This window comes from Merops nubicus, unplaced genomic scaffold (assembly GCF_000691845.1).
Source record: "Merops nubicus isolate BGI_N331 unplaced genomic scaffold, ASM69184v1 scaffold29462, whole genome shotgun sequence".
NCBI lineage: Eukaryota > Metazoa > Chordata > Aves > Coraciiformes > Meropidae > Merops > Merops nubicus.
The window spans coordinates 2,581-16,514 of record NW_008596048.1 but is presented as its reverse complement, the minus strand read 5'-3'; the positions used below and the strand labels follow the sequence as shown (position 1 = coordinate 16,514).

General features: G+C 38.7%; 1 protein-coding gene across 1 annotated transcript; it reads left to right on the top strand.

The window, feature by feature from the left end:
* Positions 1 to 330: 330 nt before the first annotated feature.
* Positions 331 to 9,203, top strand: UTP15 (UTP15, U3 small nucleolar ribonucleoprotein, homolog (S. cerevisiae)). The gene is made up of 11 exons (XM_008936272.1): positions 331 to 419; positions 499 to 683; positions 1,796 to 1,974; positions 2,777 to 2,902; positions 2,999 to 3,134; positions 4,295 to 4,379; positions 7,177 to 7,326; positions 7,499 to 7,600; positions 7,796 to 7,929; positions 8,398 to 8,456; positions 8,970 to 9,203. The coding sequence occupies exons 4-11, from the start codon at positions 2,830 to 2,832 to the stop codon at positions 9,191 to 9,193; spliced, it is 963 nt and encodes a 320-aa protein (XP_008934520.1). The 5' UTR covers positions 331 to 419; positions 499 to 683; positions 1,796 to 1,974; positions 2,777 to 2,829; the 3' UTR covers positions 9,194 to 9,203.
* The last annotated feature ends 4,731 nt before the right edge of the window (positions 9,204 to 13,934 follow it).

Below are 13,934 nucleotides of genomic sequence, written 5' to 3'. Positions count from 1 at the left end.
TGGCCCGACAGGCGTGGTTACTACCCTGGCGTGTTTTCTTCTACTGCTTTCGTGCGACTAATCAAAATATTCTTAAACGTGCATGAGTGAATAAGGTGGTCTTTTCCTTGAAACGCATAATGAGTCAGTTGTAGTACCTGGATTGAAAAAAAAAAACCTATAAGGGCAGAAGCAGCCTGGCAGATGAGAAACTCGTTAAGACCGTAGCTAAAAAAATATTTTGTTATAAATAGAGTTTGGAGCGCTCTGTGGGAAGATCAAGTTTTTTTTGCTCTTTCATGGTGTATTTCCTGTGTGTATTTAATGATCTTCGTTGCTGTTTTTAGGCACCCGTTCAGATAAAGGAATTTGGTGCAGTAAATAAAATAGACTTCTCCCCAATTCCTCCATATAACTATGCAGTCACAGCCTCCTCGAGGGTAAGTAGCTTTCCTGAGGTTTTTATGTTCTCATCCCTCGTATCGTATGAGTGAACTCAATGTCTCCTTGTTTTGCTAGATCCACATTTATGGTCGCTACTCTCAGGAACCAATCAAAACATTTTCTCGCTTCAAAGATGCTGCTTATTGTGCCACGTACAGAGATGACGGCAACCTGCTTGTTGCTGGCAGCGAGGAAGGCAGCATTCGCCTCTTTGACATCAGTGGAAGAGCACCACTGAGGCAGTTTGATGGGCATACGAAGTAAGATGCTCTGGTTTCTTCCTTTGTGAGCTTGTTGGGCGTATTTACATACGTCTGCTCTGCATGGTGCTGAAAATCTGAATACTGCTGATCTGTGTTGCTTGCAACTGTCTTGCGTAGATCTTACTTGAATGTAGATTGTTGAGTTTACTTCAGAATTGGAGTGATTCTGTTTAATTCTTGAATGAGTACATGAAAGAATAAATGCGTTTTATAATTCAGGTAGGGAGGTGTCTGTTCATATGTTGTGTGGGCATAGTCTTGTGACTACGTGGCACTGATTTTAGGTGATACTGGCAGGAAAAAAAGTTGTAAAAATTGGCTAAACAAAATTGGTGAAGAAATAAAGTAGGAAAAGCAGGAATCCCTTAAAAAAATCCCACACAAACCAGAAAAAGTGTATTATGGTGGGGTGAAGTTGGGATGGGGAAGGAGTTCGAAGAGGAGTTCTGATGAACAGTGAGGAGAAGACATTATAATGCTTAAACAGATTGCTGAGCTATGGAAGATCAAAATGTATTTTATCTGTCTAGAACAACAACAAATGCCCTTTCCCTGGAAAGCACACAGGCAAACGTTGAGAGTGTTTCTGTTTGAGGTCTGTGTTTGTAGTTGGAGCGTTATCTTACGTCCTAACTGCTAGGTTAACTGCAGTAAGATTTAAGGTATATGTATTTTTTTGCCAGTCATTCTCTTTTGGTATAACTATAGAGATTTAAATAGTGATTTTAAAGGATAAGAAGAGTGCCCAACCCCGTCATACTTCACATTCACTGTGACAGGTTATCTCTAAAGGACAGTGCTAGTACATAGACCTTCTAAGTAACAAGTGCAGTATTTGCAGCTTTTGAATGAGCATCAGGTAGACCTGTAAAACCTTTAAAGCAGATTATATCAGTGCTCAGGTAAGCATCTGTCAGCATGACCCTTTTCAGCCTGGAAACAGAAAAACTAGTATGTCCTTAACCTCTAATTTGAGGGCTTTGTAACTTCCAACACTAATCACTTTGCACTTCCAAGTTAGAGTACTTTAATAAGCTCTTCATGCAGACTAACTCTTCTGGTAGCAAGTATACTTTTAAACTTTGGATATTGTGGTCTTTGGTTTCTAGACCTGTTCACGTGGTGGGCTTCCTGTCTGATAAATATCGAGTATTTTCTGGTGGTGATGATTATACATCAGGTTTGTGGGATATTCCGAGTGCTACAGAAATCGTCTCGTACAGTGAACATACTGACTACGTGAGATGTGGCTGTGCAAGTAAAGTGAATGCAGATGTCTTCATAACAGGTTTGATTTTATTTTTTTATGTATGCTTCTTTTGGATTGAAGAAAAATGCAGAAGGACAGTTTTTGGTATAGTAGGATCTTTTTTATTATTTTTTAAACATGGAGGCACCTGTCTTTCTGTTCTGTGCCTGCTCTGTTTCCTTTTTGCTTATTTTTTAAGCTTGATGCTCATGTTTGTAGGGAAATTGAGTGAACTGACTTTTAATGTCTTCTTGCTTTAGCCTGTTATGGTTAATGGGAGTGTTCTAACTGGCCTTTGAAAGTTAAAAAAAAATTCCTGTGAATGTATCCTTCAGATGGAATTGACTGAAGTGTTTATCAGGTTTCTGGAGAAGGACACAAGCTCTGCTGTAGTTTCTGCAGCCCAAAACTGTCAAACTCAAAAATCAAAGATCATGTGAGGAGTTATTTGAAACCAGTTGCTGTTGGTTTTCCTAGCAGTAGCTTTCTATTAATCTGTGGTACTTGCCAGGAAAAAAATGAGTATCGTGTACTTCAAGAGGTTAAAGATACTACGTTTCATCATGTTGCGTGATATTTATTGTCAAAAATACACTTGATCAATGGAAGGGAAATAAAATTAAGAGAAGTTACTTTTGACACATTGCTAGGGCTATAATTAGAAGACTTACATTGCCTGGAGGTTGTAAATTAAGCAAGGTAAACCATAAGGTGTTCTAAGTGTACAGTTTTAAACTGTTCCTGTTTGGCAGGAGCTACTTTAGATAGTAGGATGTGGCTGGTTTAGTACCTGAAATAACTGAAATTATGAAACTGAAGCTATTTATGGTGTTGTTTACAGGTTCCTATGATCACACCATCAAACTGTTTGATGCACGAACAAAAGGTAGTGTCATGACAGTAGAACATGGTCAGCCTGTGGAGAGTGTTCTTCTCTTCCCTTCTGGTGGACTTCTAGTATCTGCAGGTACTTCAGTAAAACATGATGTCTTTTCTGTGGCTCTAATTTGAGAAGCATTAATGTTATGTATGTCAAACTGTTCTGCGTGCTTCCTTCCCATAGGAGGTCGATATGTCAAAGTTTGGGATGTGCTGAAAGGTGGACAATTACTAATTTCACTTAAAAATCACAATAAAACTGTAACGTGTTTATGCCTGAACAGCTCTGGACAAAGGTTATTGTCAGGATCCCTGGACAGGTTAGTATATTTTGTGGCTTTATTGTGATTTAAATTCTTTAGGACTTCTTCCTTGCAAAGTTATTACATATCGATGTGAGTCTGCATGGTTTTTGTCTTTAAACACTTCTTAACTGTCAGAGAGGTAACTTAGTTGAAAACATGTCTTGAGGCCAAGGTGTATACTGCCATCTGCGTTAACCTTTTCCTCTTGCTAGCCTGGATGTCAGGAAGGGCTGCATGTGTTGTTTGGGAATGCCTGTGGGGAAATTCTGAATAAGCACTCATTGTACTGACTCTCTAAAATGACCTTTGCAGTCTCTGTGAAGGTAAATTTCTTAACTTTAATCCGGTTTACGTAACTGGTAGTGTATTGGTATCCACCTTTCAAGAGCCTGGATTTTGTGTCCCTGTGGCGTTGCTTTTTGTATCCAGCGTGCACAAGGTGAAACATGTCCTCCTTGCTTTCTTGTTTGTGTTGAGTGTCTGAGTACCAACACTCAATCTGAGAGTGTCTCTGAGATTTTAGAAATATAAAGTGGTTTGAGATGACAGTGATCTGCTTTATTCCTTCCCTGCCTCCTTTACTTCCTGGTCTTCCCCAGGCTTCATGTTTACAAAGCATAAGCTGAAGGATCACAGTAGCTGTGCACCTATTTGTCATTCTGTGCTCACAACACTAAAGTTCATACTGGTAGTAAGATAATTTTTTGTTTTCCCATTTGTTAAATATTCCCTGTCTTCAACCAAACCATTAAAGAGCAGCTGGATACAAGAATATCTGTGGATTTACTTCTCGAATTTGGAAATAGAGCCTATGTTTAAAATTTAAGAACAGTTGTGAAGAAATGCTGTCCTACTGTTTCCTAATAAGCGTTGCTGAAGTCAGATAGTTGGCTATGTCTGTGTTCAGTTTCTTCTTCTGTCCTTGCCCCATTTTAATCTTTTTTGGGTAAGGGTATTCCATTCTTGAATTCTGTGTGTCTTTTAACAGGACTTTTCTGTTGCAAGACGGGTGATAAATGAGAAACTCGGTGGTAATCTGAAGAATGCTTTGTATAAATATGTGTTTCCTTAAATGATATATAGAAGTTGAGAGTGATGAAATTCCTGTAAAGTGTTAACAATAAGGCATTAGTATCTTGGTTTCAACTATTTTATGTCATTCCTTTTCTATATAGACACGTGAAGATCTACAGTACTACTTCCTATGAAGTAGTCCACAGCTTTAACTATGCAACATCCATCCTCAGTCTTGCATTGTCGGTAAGTACATTAGAAACCTTTCTAGGCAGAGTAATTACTGATACATTTAAAGTCACTGAAGTAATTAATTTTTACTTTCATTGCTGTTGGGTGTTTCAGAAGAATGCTGCACATGCAGAGTAGAATGACTGAATGTGTTGCTCCTGACTTAAAAATGCATTAGGAAGTTATCTGCTATAATGTATGATGTTTGTAATATAGATTGGCAATAGATAGATATAGATAATAAGATACCAGATGTTACCTGATTAGATCTACAAAATTGTGTGTTTAAAGGGAAGTCCCTTGACTTCAAGAAGATTGTATTCATCTTTTGCCATTTAGGAATCTTGTGATTCCTCTTATGTGGCAGTGGTAAAGGAAAAAAAAGGTACCACATGTGTTGAGAAATTTATAATAGTGTGAGCTTGTTTTAAAACTTGTCAGTGTCAGGTTAGTCTAAGGAAGAAGAGAGGGCATGAGGTATGAGCATAAACAAATTTGTTTGCCAAGGTATCTGTATTGCTGTCTTTGAAACAGAAAACAAAGACTCATTTCTCTGCAATGTTTGAATTTTAATGGATAAGGGACTTGCTGGCCAGAAATTTGGAGGCTAGCACCACTTTTTAAAAGAAAACTGTCATCATGTAGTCAAAGTCTTACACAGCCTCTGAAGAACATATAAAAAGGACTGTGAGGGATCTTTACTACCTTTGCTACTTACTGTTATCCTGGTCTTCTGGAGCCTAGGGTAAGGTGTATGTGTGGAGGGAATGTCTTTCTTTCTTCATTCTCTGCTTTGCTTCCTAGGGAACTGGAGCTAAATGAGTATTGAATTATTTCAGTTGAGCTAAAGAGTCTGGAACCAAATGAAACCCATACCCTTTAAGCCTCCACAGCAGATGTAAAATGTGCAGTACCTATAGTTTGGTGTCTTTGGCATCTCTAGAGCTGTGCATATCTTTCGAAACATAACTTTTTGTTTCCTGTTGATCAAAACTAATTGAATTTTAAGTGGTCATATGAGAACCTAAGCAGGCTCTGTTGGGTCAAATCCAAGGCTGGTCTGATTTCAGATGCTGCTTGCAACTATAGATATAGGTAGGTGCATATGGAAAACTGAAATCAGGGCAAGTGTGTATGGTAAGTATGATATTCTCCCAAACTTCAGACTCATTTTCAGATGAGAAATTGCCTCATCAGAGTGTAGTTTCTGTGTAATTCAAACAATTCCTCTTACATAAACCTGCTCAGTCTTCCCTTGAGCAAGGTTCCTTGAAAAGGAGTTCCACATTTCCACTTAGATGAATAATTGCCTTCTTTTATTCCATTTGAACCTTCATTACCTTCATATGATGCCCCTAAAAGCGACAATGACCAGCGGATCTCCATCTATTCCTGGCATAATTCTGTAGACTTTTCAGTTTTTCTTTTTTTTTTCTCTTGCTGAAGAGTTCTGTCTCAAATCAAGCTAATCTTTGATTATCCTCATGATTTTCTGATTCTTTTTTCTGGTTTTTGATATTGACTTTCATAGGATTTAAGCTGTGAGTAAACAATGGATTTATTTAGTGGCATAATGACTTTCTAGTTTTTATTTCTTCTGTAGCAATTCCTAACACCTTTTTTTAATTACTACTTTTTTTTTTCTTCTCTGCATTTAAGCATTCAGCTAATGTTCAATATTCATAGAATTATCTGTTGATAGTAATGGGTCATAGCTCACTACTTTATATGTGAAGTCAATGTTTTTCTCCAGTACATCATTTAAAGTTATAACCTTTAACTTTGTTATACAGGTGATATTCATACCAGTGACTGGTACTTTGGACATCTTTCACTTGTTTCTTAAAATCCTCCTGTTCCACAGTAGCTTTTTAATAGGTGGTGTTCATGTCTGCTATATGTATGTAGTAGCAAAAGGCAGTTTTGCACCAGTGAAAAAAACAAAATTTTTCATAGGTTATTGTTAGTTGCCAATGAACCGTGAGGGTATGATGCAAGGAAGATGTGTAGTCTTGATAGCAGCAAAATTAAGAGCTTCAGAATGAGGGCTTTGCTAGAAGATAGCTCACCTCTCCTCATCGAAAAATAGCTAGCGTCTTTTATAGCCCAGCATGTGAGATATTTGTATCTTTTAAACAAAGCAAAAGAAAACAAAAGCCGCAGGGTCAAGTGTCCTTCTCTCTTTGTTTTTCTTTCTCAGAACTTTCTGCTCTAGTGCTATGCACACCTTCAACACTGTTGTGACTGTCTTCAGTCACATACACGCTCTCCAGCAGTCTTCTGCTTTTTCTCATCAGGCATGCACTCAGTCAGCTTGACCGTGGCTAATCATCAACCCTGTAATAGGTGACCTTTTTTTTTTTTTTACATCAGAGCAAAGCTTGATCATATGGTGACTAGAGTCTTACTTGTAGCTGGTATAATAAATCACAAAACTAGCTGTCATAAAAGCACTTGTCCCATGCTGATTAGTGGAACATCCAGCTGTCCTGGGATTCTGCCACAGATTATACTTACAGAAGGATGTTAATGTATATTTGAGTTTGCATCACTAGTCAAGCTGTAGTCCCTCTACGTATTTGTTTAAGGATTATTAGATGGGTAATGTTGCTTATGATCATAGCCTTGAAGCTGTCCCTGTTTTGAGCAAGGCATTTGGCCGCAGGACCTCATAGAGCCTTTGAACATGTTATTCCATGATGCTGTGATTAGAGCCTTATCCTGAAGCATAAAAATTCTAAAGTCTTCATGGTAGAGCCTGCATCATCAAATAAAACATGAGGTCCCTAACTCTGTGATTTCTTCATTTTAGCCTGAAGATGAAACCATAGTTGTAGGCATGACCAATGGGGTACTTAATGTTAAACACAGAAGACCTGAAGAAACAAAAGAAAAATCTCAAAAGAAGAGACAACCAGCATATAGAACCTATGTGAAGGGAAGAACTTACATGCCAAAACAGGTACTGGGTGGTGAGAAAATGGATACTGAAGTACTCCTCAAAATTTATTTATTGTTTGGAGTGTGTTAAGTTGAAGAAAGGGAAGGGAGGGAAGATAACAAAGACATATAAGATTGTTCATGGTAGTGCATCCAACAAATCATTTTATTCCGATCTCATCTTTCAATTCTAGGAAGATTTCTGTGTCAGTAAACCTGTGAAACGTGTTTTGAGGAAGTACGACAAGTTGCTGAAGAGTTTTCAGTCTTCCAAGGCCCTTGATGCAGTACTGGAGGTAAGGCAGGACTTTTTCTCACCAGATAGATGTGCTGCCATCTGATGTGGATTTTTTATGTATGTCAAAGTAATTTTATTTCAGTGTATGACTAGAAATCAGTCAAACTTGTGGGGTTCTGTTTTGGTTTTGCTGATAGCAGCTGTGTTGTGTTTAAAGATACTGCTTTGGTACTAATGTCTTATGTATGTTCAGCCACCCATCAGGCTTCATACTCCTGAAGTTACAGTTGCAGTCATGCAGGAACTGCATCGCAGAGGAACACTGAGGAGTGCACTTGCAGGCCGAGATGAGAAGCAAATTAATGTCCTTCTTACCTTCGTGGCAAGGTATTCTTTTCACTCCAGTTCTCTCTGACTATTCTGAGACCTGTATAGTTTTGCCACAGAGTCTCAACAGACCGCGAGTGGAACACTGGCACTCTTGAAATGTCGTGTGCCTTCTGCTTCCTGATATCAAGGTCATAGGACAAAAAAATTTGCTGATAGTTTGAGAGAGTATATTTTACTTCTTTGCCAGACAGTCTACCCATAGTCTGTTACCTTCTGTCTCCATGGTGAAACTCACCACTTCATGTACCTGAGGCTTTGGCCAACCCCCACTGCCTTCCTGAAAGAAGGAGGGTATATACACCACATAGGTAGCATTTTTTGACTCGCATTTGACTCTGACTGCTGTTCTGTGATGTCTCTTCATGAAGAAAAAATTGTTTGTATGCCTGTATGAGAAAGCTGCTTGTTTGTGGGAGGAGTGAATTTGACAAGAGCAGTAAAACTGGGATGTCTTCTATTTTGCAGACGTGTGATTGAGCCTAGATTTACTTCTATACTGGTGACTGTTGCTGATATAATCACTGGTAAGTATAACACAAAAAAAGATTATCAAAGCCATCTAAATTAGCTTGGAAGTAAGGTTAAGAGTGCTACATCTTTAAGAAATCAGACCTTTATGGTTTTTTTGTAAGTATGAACTTGGTATTATGAGAATGGTCCAAAAAGAGATATTGTCATGTAACTTTGGCCACAGTCAGTATCTGATTTTCACTGGCTGCAGGGAGCTCATTGTGGTCTCTTAAGAATCTTTGATACTTCATGATTCCATACTTATATAGTGCAAATGACTTCTGCTCCAGTGAGGTAAAAATACTGTTAGAGGTTGTAAAATGTTATGTTTCTGTTAGTTTGACTTACTGTTATTGTGAGTACCTATCAGTACTTAATGCTATTTTCAGAACACCATTAAAGTTGTCTTTATTGTCCACAATGTTGAACTTGTGCCAGACTCCTTGGATGCATCTCTAACTAGCTAATATAATTTTCATGTTTTTATAGCTATGTGTATTCTTAAGTGACTTTTTTTTTTTTTTCAGATATTTATCAGCCTGTGCTTGGGCAGTCAGCGATTGTCGACAGACAATTCTTGAGGCTTCAGGAAGCCATAGGAAAAGAGATTGACTATCAAGAGGAACTACTAGAAGTTCTGGGAATGATGGATACACTGTTTGCTACCTTTACTAAGAAAAGAGCTACTTATCTAGAAGAGAGCAAAAGTAATGGTCTTACAGAGACCACTGAAACAAATATGAATAAGTGACTGAAAACCATCACAACAAATTGTCACAAAAATGATGTGGCCTTGAAATACATGACCTGTTCTCCTTATAATTTTTTATAATGGTGACTTTCAAAACAAGCCCCTGTATGTTGAAGTTCTGTCTTCCCAACTATTTCTGAATAGTATGAATTACTGAAGACAGAGAAAGGACATTTTCATGCAGTATTTTTGAAACAATTGAATGTTAAAGTTTTATCTAAAGTTATGTAACTTTTGGACCATTTTTTGTGCATCCAGTTCTAAGTTGTTATTTGATTTAGAGAATCAGTCAAGAATTTTAATTTTTTTATTTACCAGAAAATAATAGAGGCTTGTCTAATTTTAATGTGTCGTTATCCTTAATTTAAGGTTAATAACCCATCTTACATAGTTGGATATAAGAGTAGAATCATGTATGCATTTGATAAAACTTGGCTACATTGTGTTTTCTCTCCCTGCTTTATGTCCATTGCAGACTTCCACGAATTTGTAGGAAGCAGGAAAAGGACTTGTGAAAAGAAGTGCGTGCTTATGTATATTGAAAAAAAGTTTCATTTTAAAAATAATGCATATACATTTAGGAATTACAATTTTATAAATAATAGATAATTTATACTTCTAAAGGAAAATTAATTCAAATTAATATAGTACGTAAACTGCACACCAGTGAGAAAATCCTCAGTTAGGTAAAAAAAACCCTCAATTTTTGTGCAGTTCTGTCACTTCCAATGTACAGATGCAATTTCAGCCTACATTGTTACCAGTATGTGTTTGGATGCCTGGGTGATGGTTTGTTTTAACTTCAAGCAATGCCAGAGAAGGATGGTTTACTTTGGAAAGATGAGTGTGCGAAAGGCTGCTCAACACCTAGGATGGCGGTAGTGTAGAACTTTGTCTTTAACATATTTCCTGTCACTTGCATTTTCCCCCAGCACTGGAATTTATTGGAGATACAATACGAATTCCCTGCAGAAGGAATTTGCTCAAGTTCGGCAGTCAAAGATAGGTATTAGCAGTAGAAATACTCCGAACCATTTTGCAAGTTCTACCTAAAATCTTAATGTTCTTTGACTGAACAGTGTGGAGCAGTATCTGGTCTGCCCTTATATTAATGTGTGAATAATGTACGTTCCTGGCTACTGTGATTTACTGGTTTTGAATACTTAGGGTGATAGTAGGCAGTAATGATGAGCACGTTCATGCAAACTTTGAACTGTAGTCTCCTTAGGTCCCTTGCTGCTTGCTTGACTCTTTTTACTGTATTTCTGCTAATAGACCAGAACTTTCTGTCAGGCAGTATCTCTTAGGAGACTTCACACAAAATGAGTTTCTTCCAGGGGGTGGTTCTTCCTGGAGACTCCTTATTCTATGCCACTTGTGTAGTATTTGGAGCTGAAGGTGAATGTTTCTCTTGGCAGTCTAGTGTTCCATGGCTTAAGAACCACTGACTTTAACATCAAGCATATTCTTAGTTCTTATGGACAATATTCACATCTAAGGTATATATTCATTGTAGTGCCTCAAAGGTGGCTAGCAGAACCATAGGAAGAAGTTAGATTAAAATAGTAGATTGGTTTGATCTGAATGGGAGAGATACGGATTTGATGGATGGATGTTCGGTGGATGAGGAATTGGTTGGATGCTGCATCCAGAGAGTAGTGGTCAATGGCTTAATGTCCAAATGCATATCAATGATAAGTGGTGTCCCTTGGGGGTCTGTATTGGGACCAGTACTGTTTAATATCTCTGTCAATGACACAGACAACAGGATGTTGTGCAAGAGGTGAGTGCACCCTAAGCAAGTCTGCAGATGACAGCAAGCTGAGTGGTGCAGTTGACACACCTGAGGGATGGGATGCCTAATTCTGGTAATAAATGAAACTTCTGTTGCTTATACTTTGTATTTCAACAGATTTGCTTTGAAGACCATGCTGCTAAAGTTTACTAAATTGTATTATTTAAAGTTACTTAAAGCTGAGTAACTAATAATGAGAAAATAGAAAATACTGAAATATTTATGGTCTAACTTTATGATTGAGCTATGCAGTGTTTCAAAAATGAGAAACTGGAATAAGCATATAAAAAGGAGTTGCTTGATGAGGTTGGTCACCTCACAAATAGGGATGCTGGCAAAGCAGAGACATTTATCTTCTTCACCAATGTCTTCAACACCTGGAGTCCTGTGCTGGAAGCCTGTGGCCAGGGTAATAACCATCTTGTCAACCCTGAACTTGTTCCGGACTTGCTGCTTCAGCTGGAGGTGCATAAATCTATGCAGCCCAATGGGATTCATCCTAGGGTACTGAGAGAGCTGGTGGATGTAGTTGTGGTACTTCTCTGCATTATTTTTTAACAGCCTTGGAAAGGTCCCAATCAACTGAAAGCTGGCAAATGCCGTGAATTTTCTAAAACGGAAAGAAAGATCTTGGTAATTATGGATCTGTCAGTCTCACTTCACTGCTTGGCAAAATAATGGAGAAGATTATCCTGGGAGTGACTGAATATCACTTGAGATACAACATAGTCATTGGTCAAAGTTACCATGGTTTCATGAAGGCAAAGTTCTGCTTAACCAGCTTAATTTGCCTTTTATGACAAGGTTACCCATCTAGCTGACCAAGGGGAGACAGCAGCTAGGAGTTTTTTTTTTTATTTTAGCAAAACTTTCGATTCTGTCTCTTATGGTATCCTGGATAAACTGTCCAGCACGCAGCCAGACAAGACCATACTATGTTCAGTGAGCAACTGTCTGACAGATGAGGCTCAGAGAGTTTTAGTAAATGGGGTTACCTCAGACCAGTCACCTGGGGAATTCTCCAGAGTTCAATTTGAGGGCCAGTTCACGTCAACATTTTTATAAATGATACGGGCGCAGGAATCTAATGTACATTAAATAATTTGCCAACAATAGTAAACTAGGAGGAGCTGTGGATGCCCTGCAGGGTAGAGAGGCCTTAGAAATCCAAGATAGCCCATCTCTCTCATTTATCACCAACTATATGAAATTTAACATGATCAACTGTCAGATTCTCCAGTTGGGATGGGGTAATCCTGGTTATACCTATAAATTGGAGGATAAGAGGCTAGGGAGCAGCCCTATGGAAAGGGATCTAGGGGTTTGGGTTGATGGGAAGTTCAACATGGGCCAACAGTGTCCTGGAGTACATCAAGCGCAGCACAGCCAGCCATCTGAGGGAGGTGACTGCCCCACCCCAAGTACTCTCTGCAGTTTTGGGTGCCTCAAATCGAAGGACATAAGACTGGTTGTGTGTCAAGAAGAGAGCCACCAAGATGGAGAAGAGCCCCAAGGGCAAGACGTAGGAGGAGTGGCTGAGGTCACTTGGTTTGCTCAGCTTGGAGGAGAGAAGGCTGAGGTCTGAGCTCATCACAGCCCTACAACTTCCTCCAGGGGAGCAGTGGAAGGAGATGTGCTGATCTCCTCTCTCTGGTGACCAGCAACAGGACACAAAATGGAATGAAGCTGCATCAGGGGAAGTTCAGATTGGCTGTGAGGAAAAAAAAGTTCTTTCTTCACAGAGAATGTGGCCAGTCACTGGGACAGGTTCCCCACATTCGCAGTCATGACCCCAAGCCTGTTGAAGTTCCAGGAGTGTCTGGAGTCACAGTCATATGATTTAGTTTTAGGTAGTCCTGTGAGGAGCAGGGAGTTGGACCTTAACATCCTTATGGGTCTCTTCCAACTCAAGCCTATGATTCTACAAAAAATTCATCAGTTTGAGGGTGACCACATGGTGTGTCTGTCTGTGTGTGTACAGAGTGTGTACTCTGTGTTTGGTTTATTATCCGTATTATTTTGTTAAGGCTTACTGAAGATGAATAATGTGGTCAGCCTGTGGCTCTGAAGATGACTTCCTGAGATATGACTAGCTGGACCAGAAAAATATCTGGAATGGAGTTCTGGAGAACTCACTTCCTTTAATGCTCTCTCTGGGAAGTTGTTCTTGACCCCTCCTACTCTTTGGAAGGCAAAACATAGTCTTGTCAGCAGTTGCACCAAACTGATTTTGTTACTCTCTGCATGAGTAAATCTTGGATTTGTGTCACTAGTATCCAGTGAGAAAAAGAGAATGCTGCCTCCAGTGCACGTGAGTTCCAGGTTTCATTTGATAGAAGGAATAGAGGACTAATATAACCACAGGGGCATTAACTTGTTGACCCTGTCTTTGCCTTTCCTCTCAAGGAGTCAAATATGTGGGAGTAGAGTAGAAGTGCTAGATACTAGAGAGCTCCCAAACCTCAACTCTTTTGTAAATTATGTTTCACCAGCTGACAGGGAACTGCTGATCTGGAAGGTTTGTTGCATCACCACCTGAATTTACAAACATATGTTAAAGGTGCTCTTATGAAGAAACTCTTATATACACTTCTATTTTTTTCCTGCATATCTTTCACTATCAAATGAAAACAGATGATTAACTCTGGCTTTTGGAGATCTGGACTGATATTTATTGATTTTCAGCTACTATTGCTGGCTTTCTCTGTACTTCTCATTAAAAGTTTTGTCCCTTATTACATCTTAGACATTTTCTTTTTGTTGTACTGTAGTCAAATTAGCTCTATTCAAAGACTTGGTATTTCTTCATAGTACAGTTCTGAAGCAGAAAGTTTTATTTAATAGACATGATTGTTCTTAGATGGTTATAAAATTTACTACAGTCTTCTGTGTAAATTAAAATAATGGGATATTCTCTTCTTCCTAAATGCAACTATCTTGTTGTTA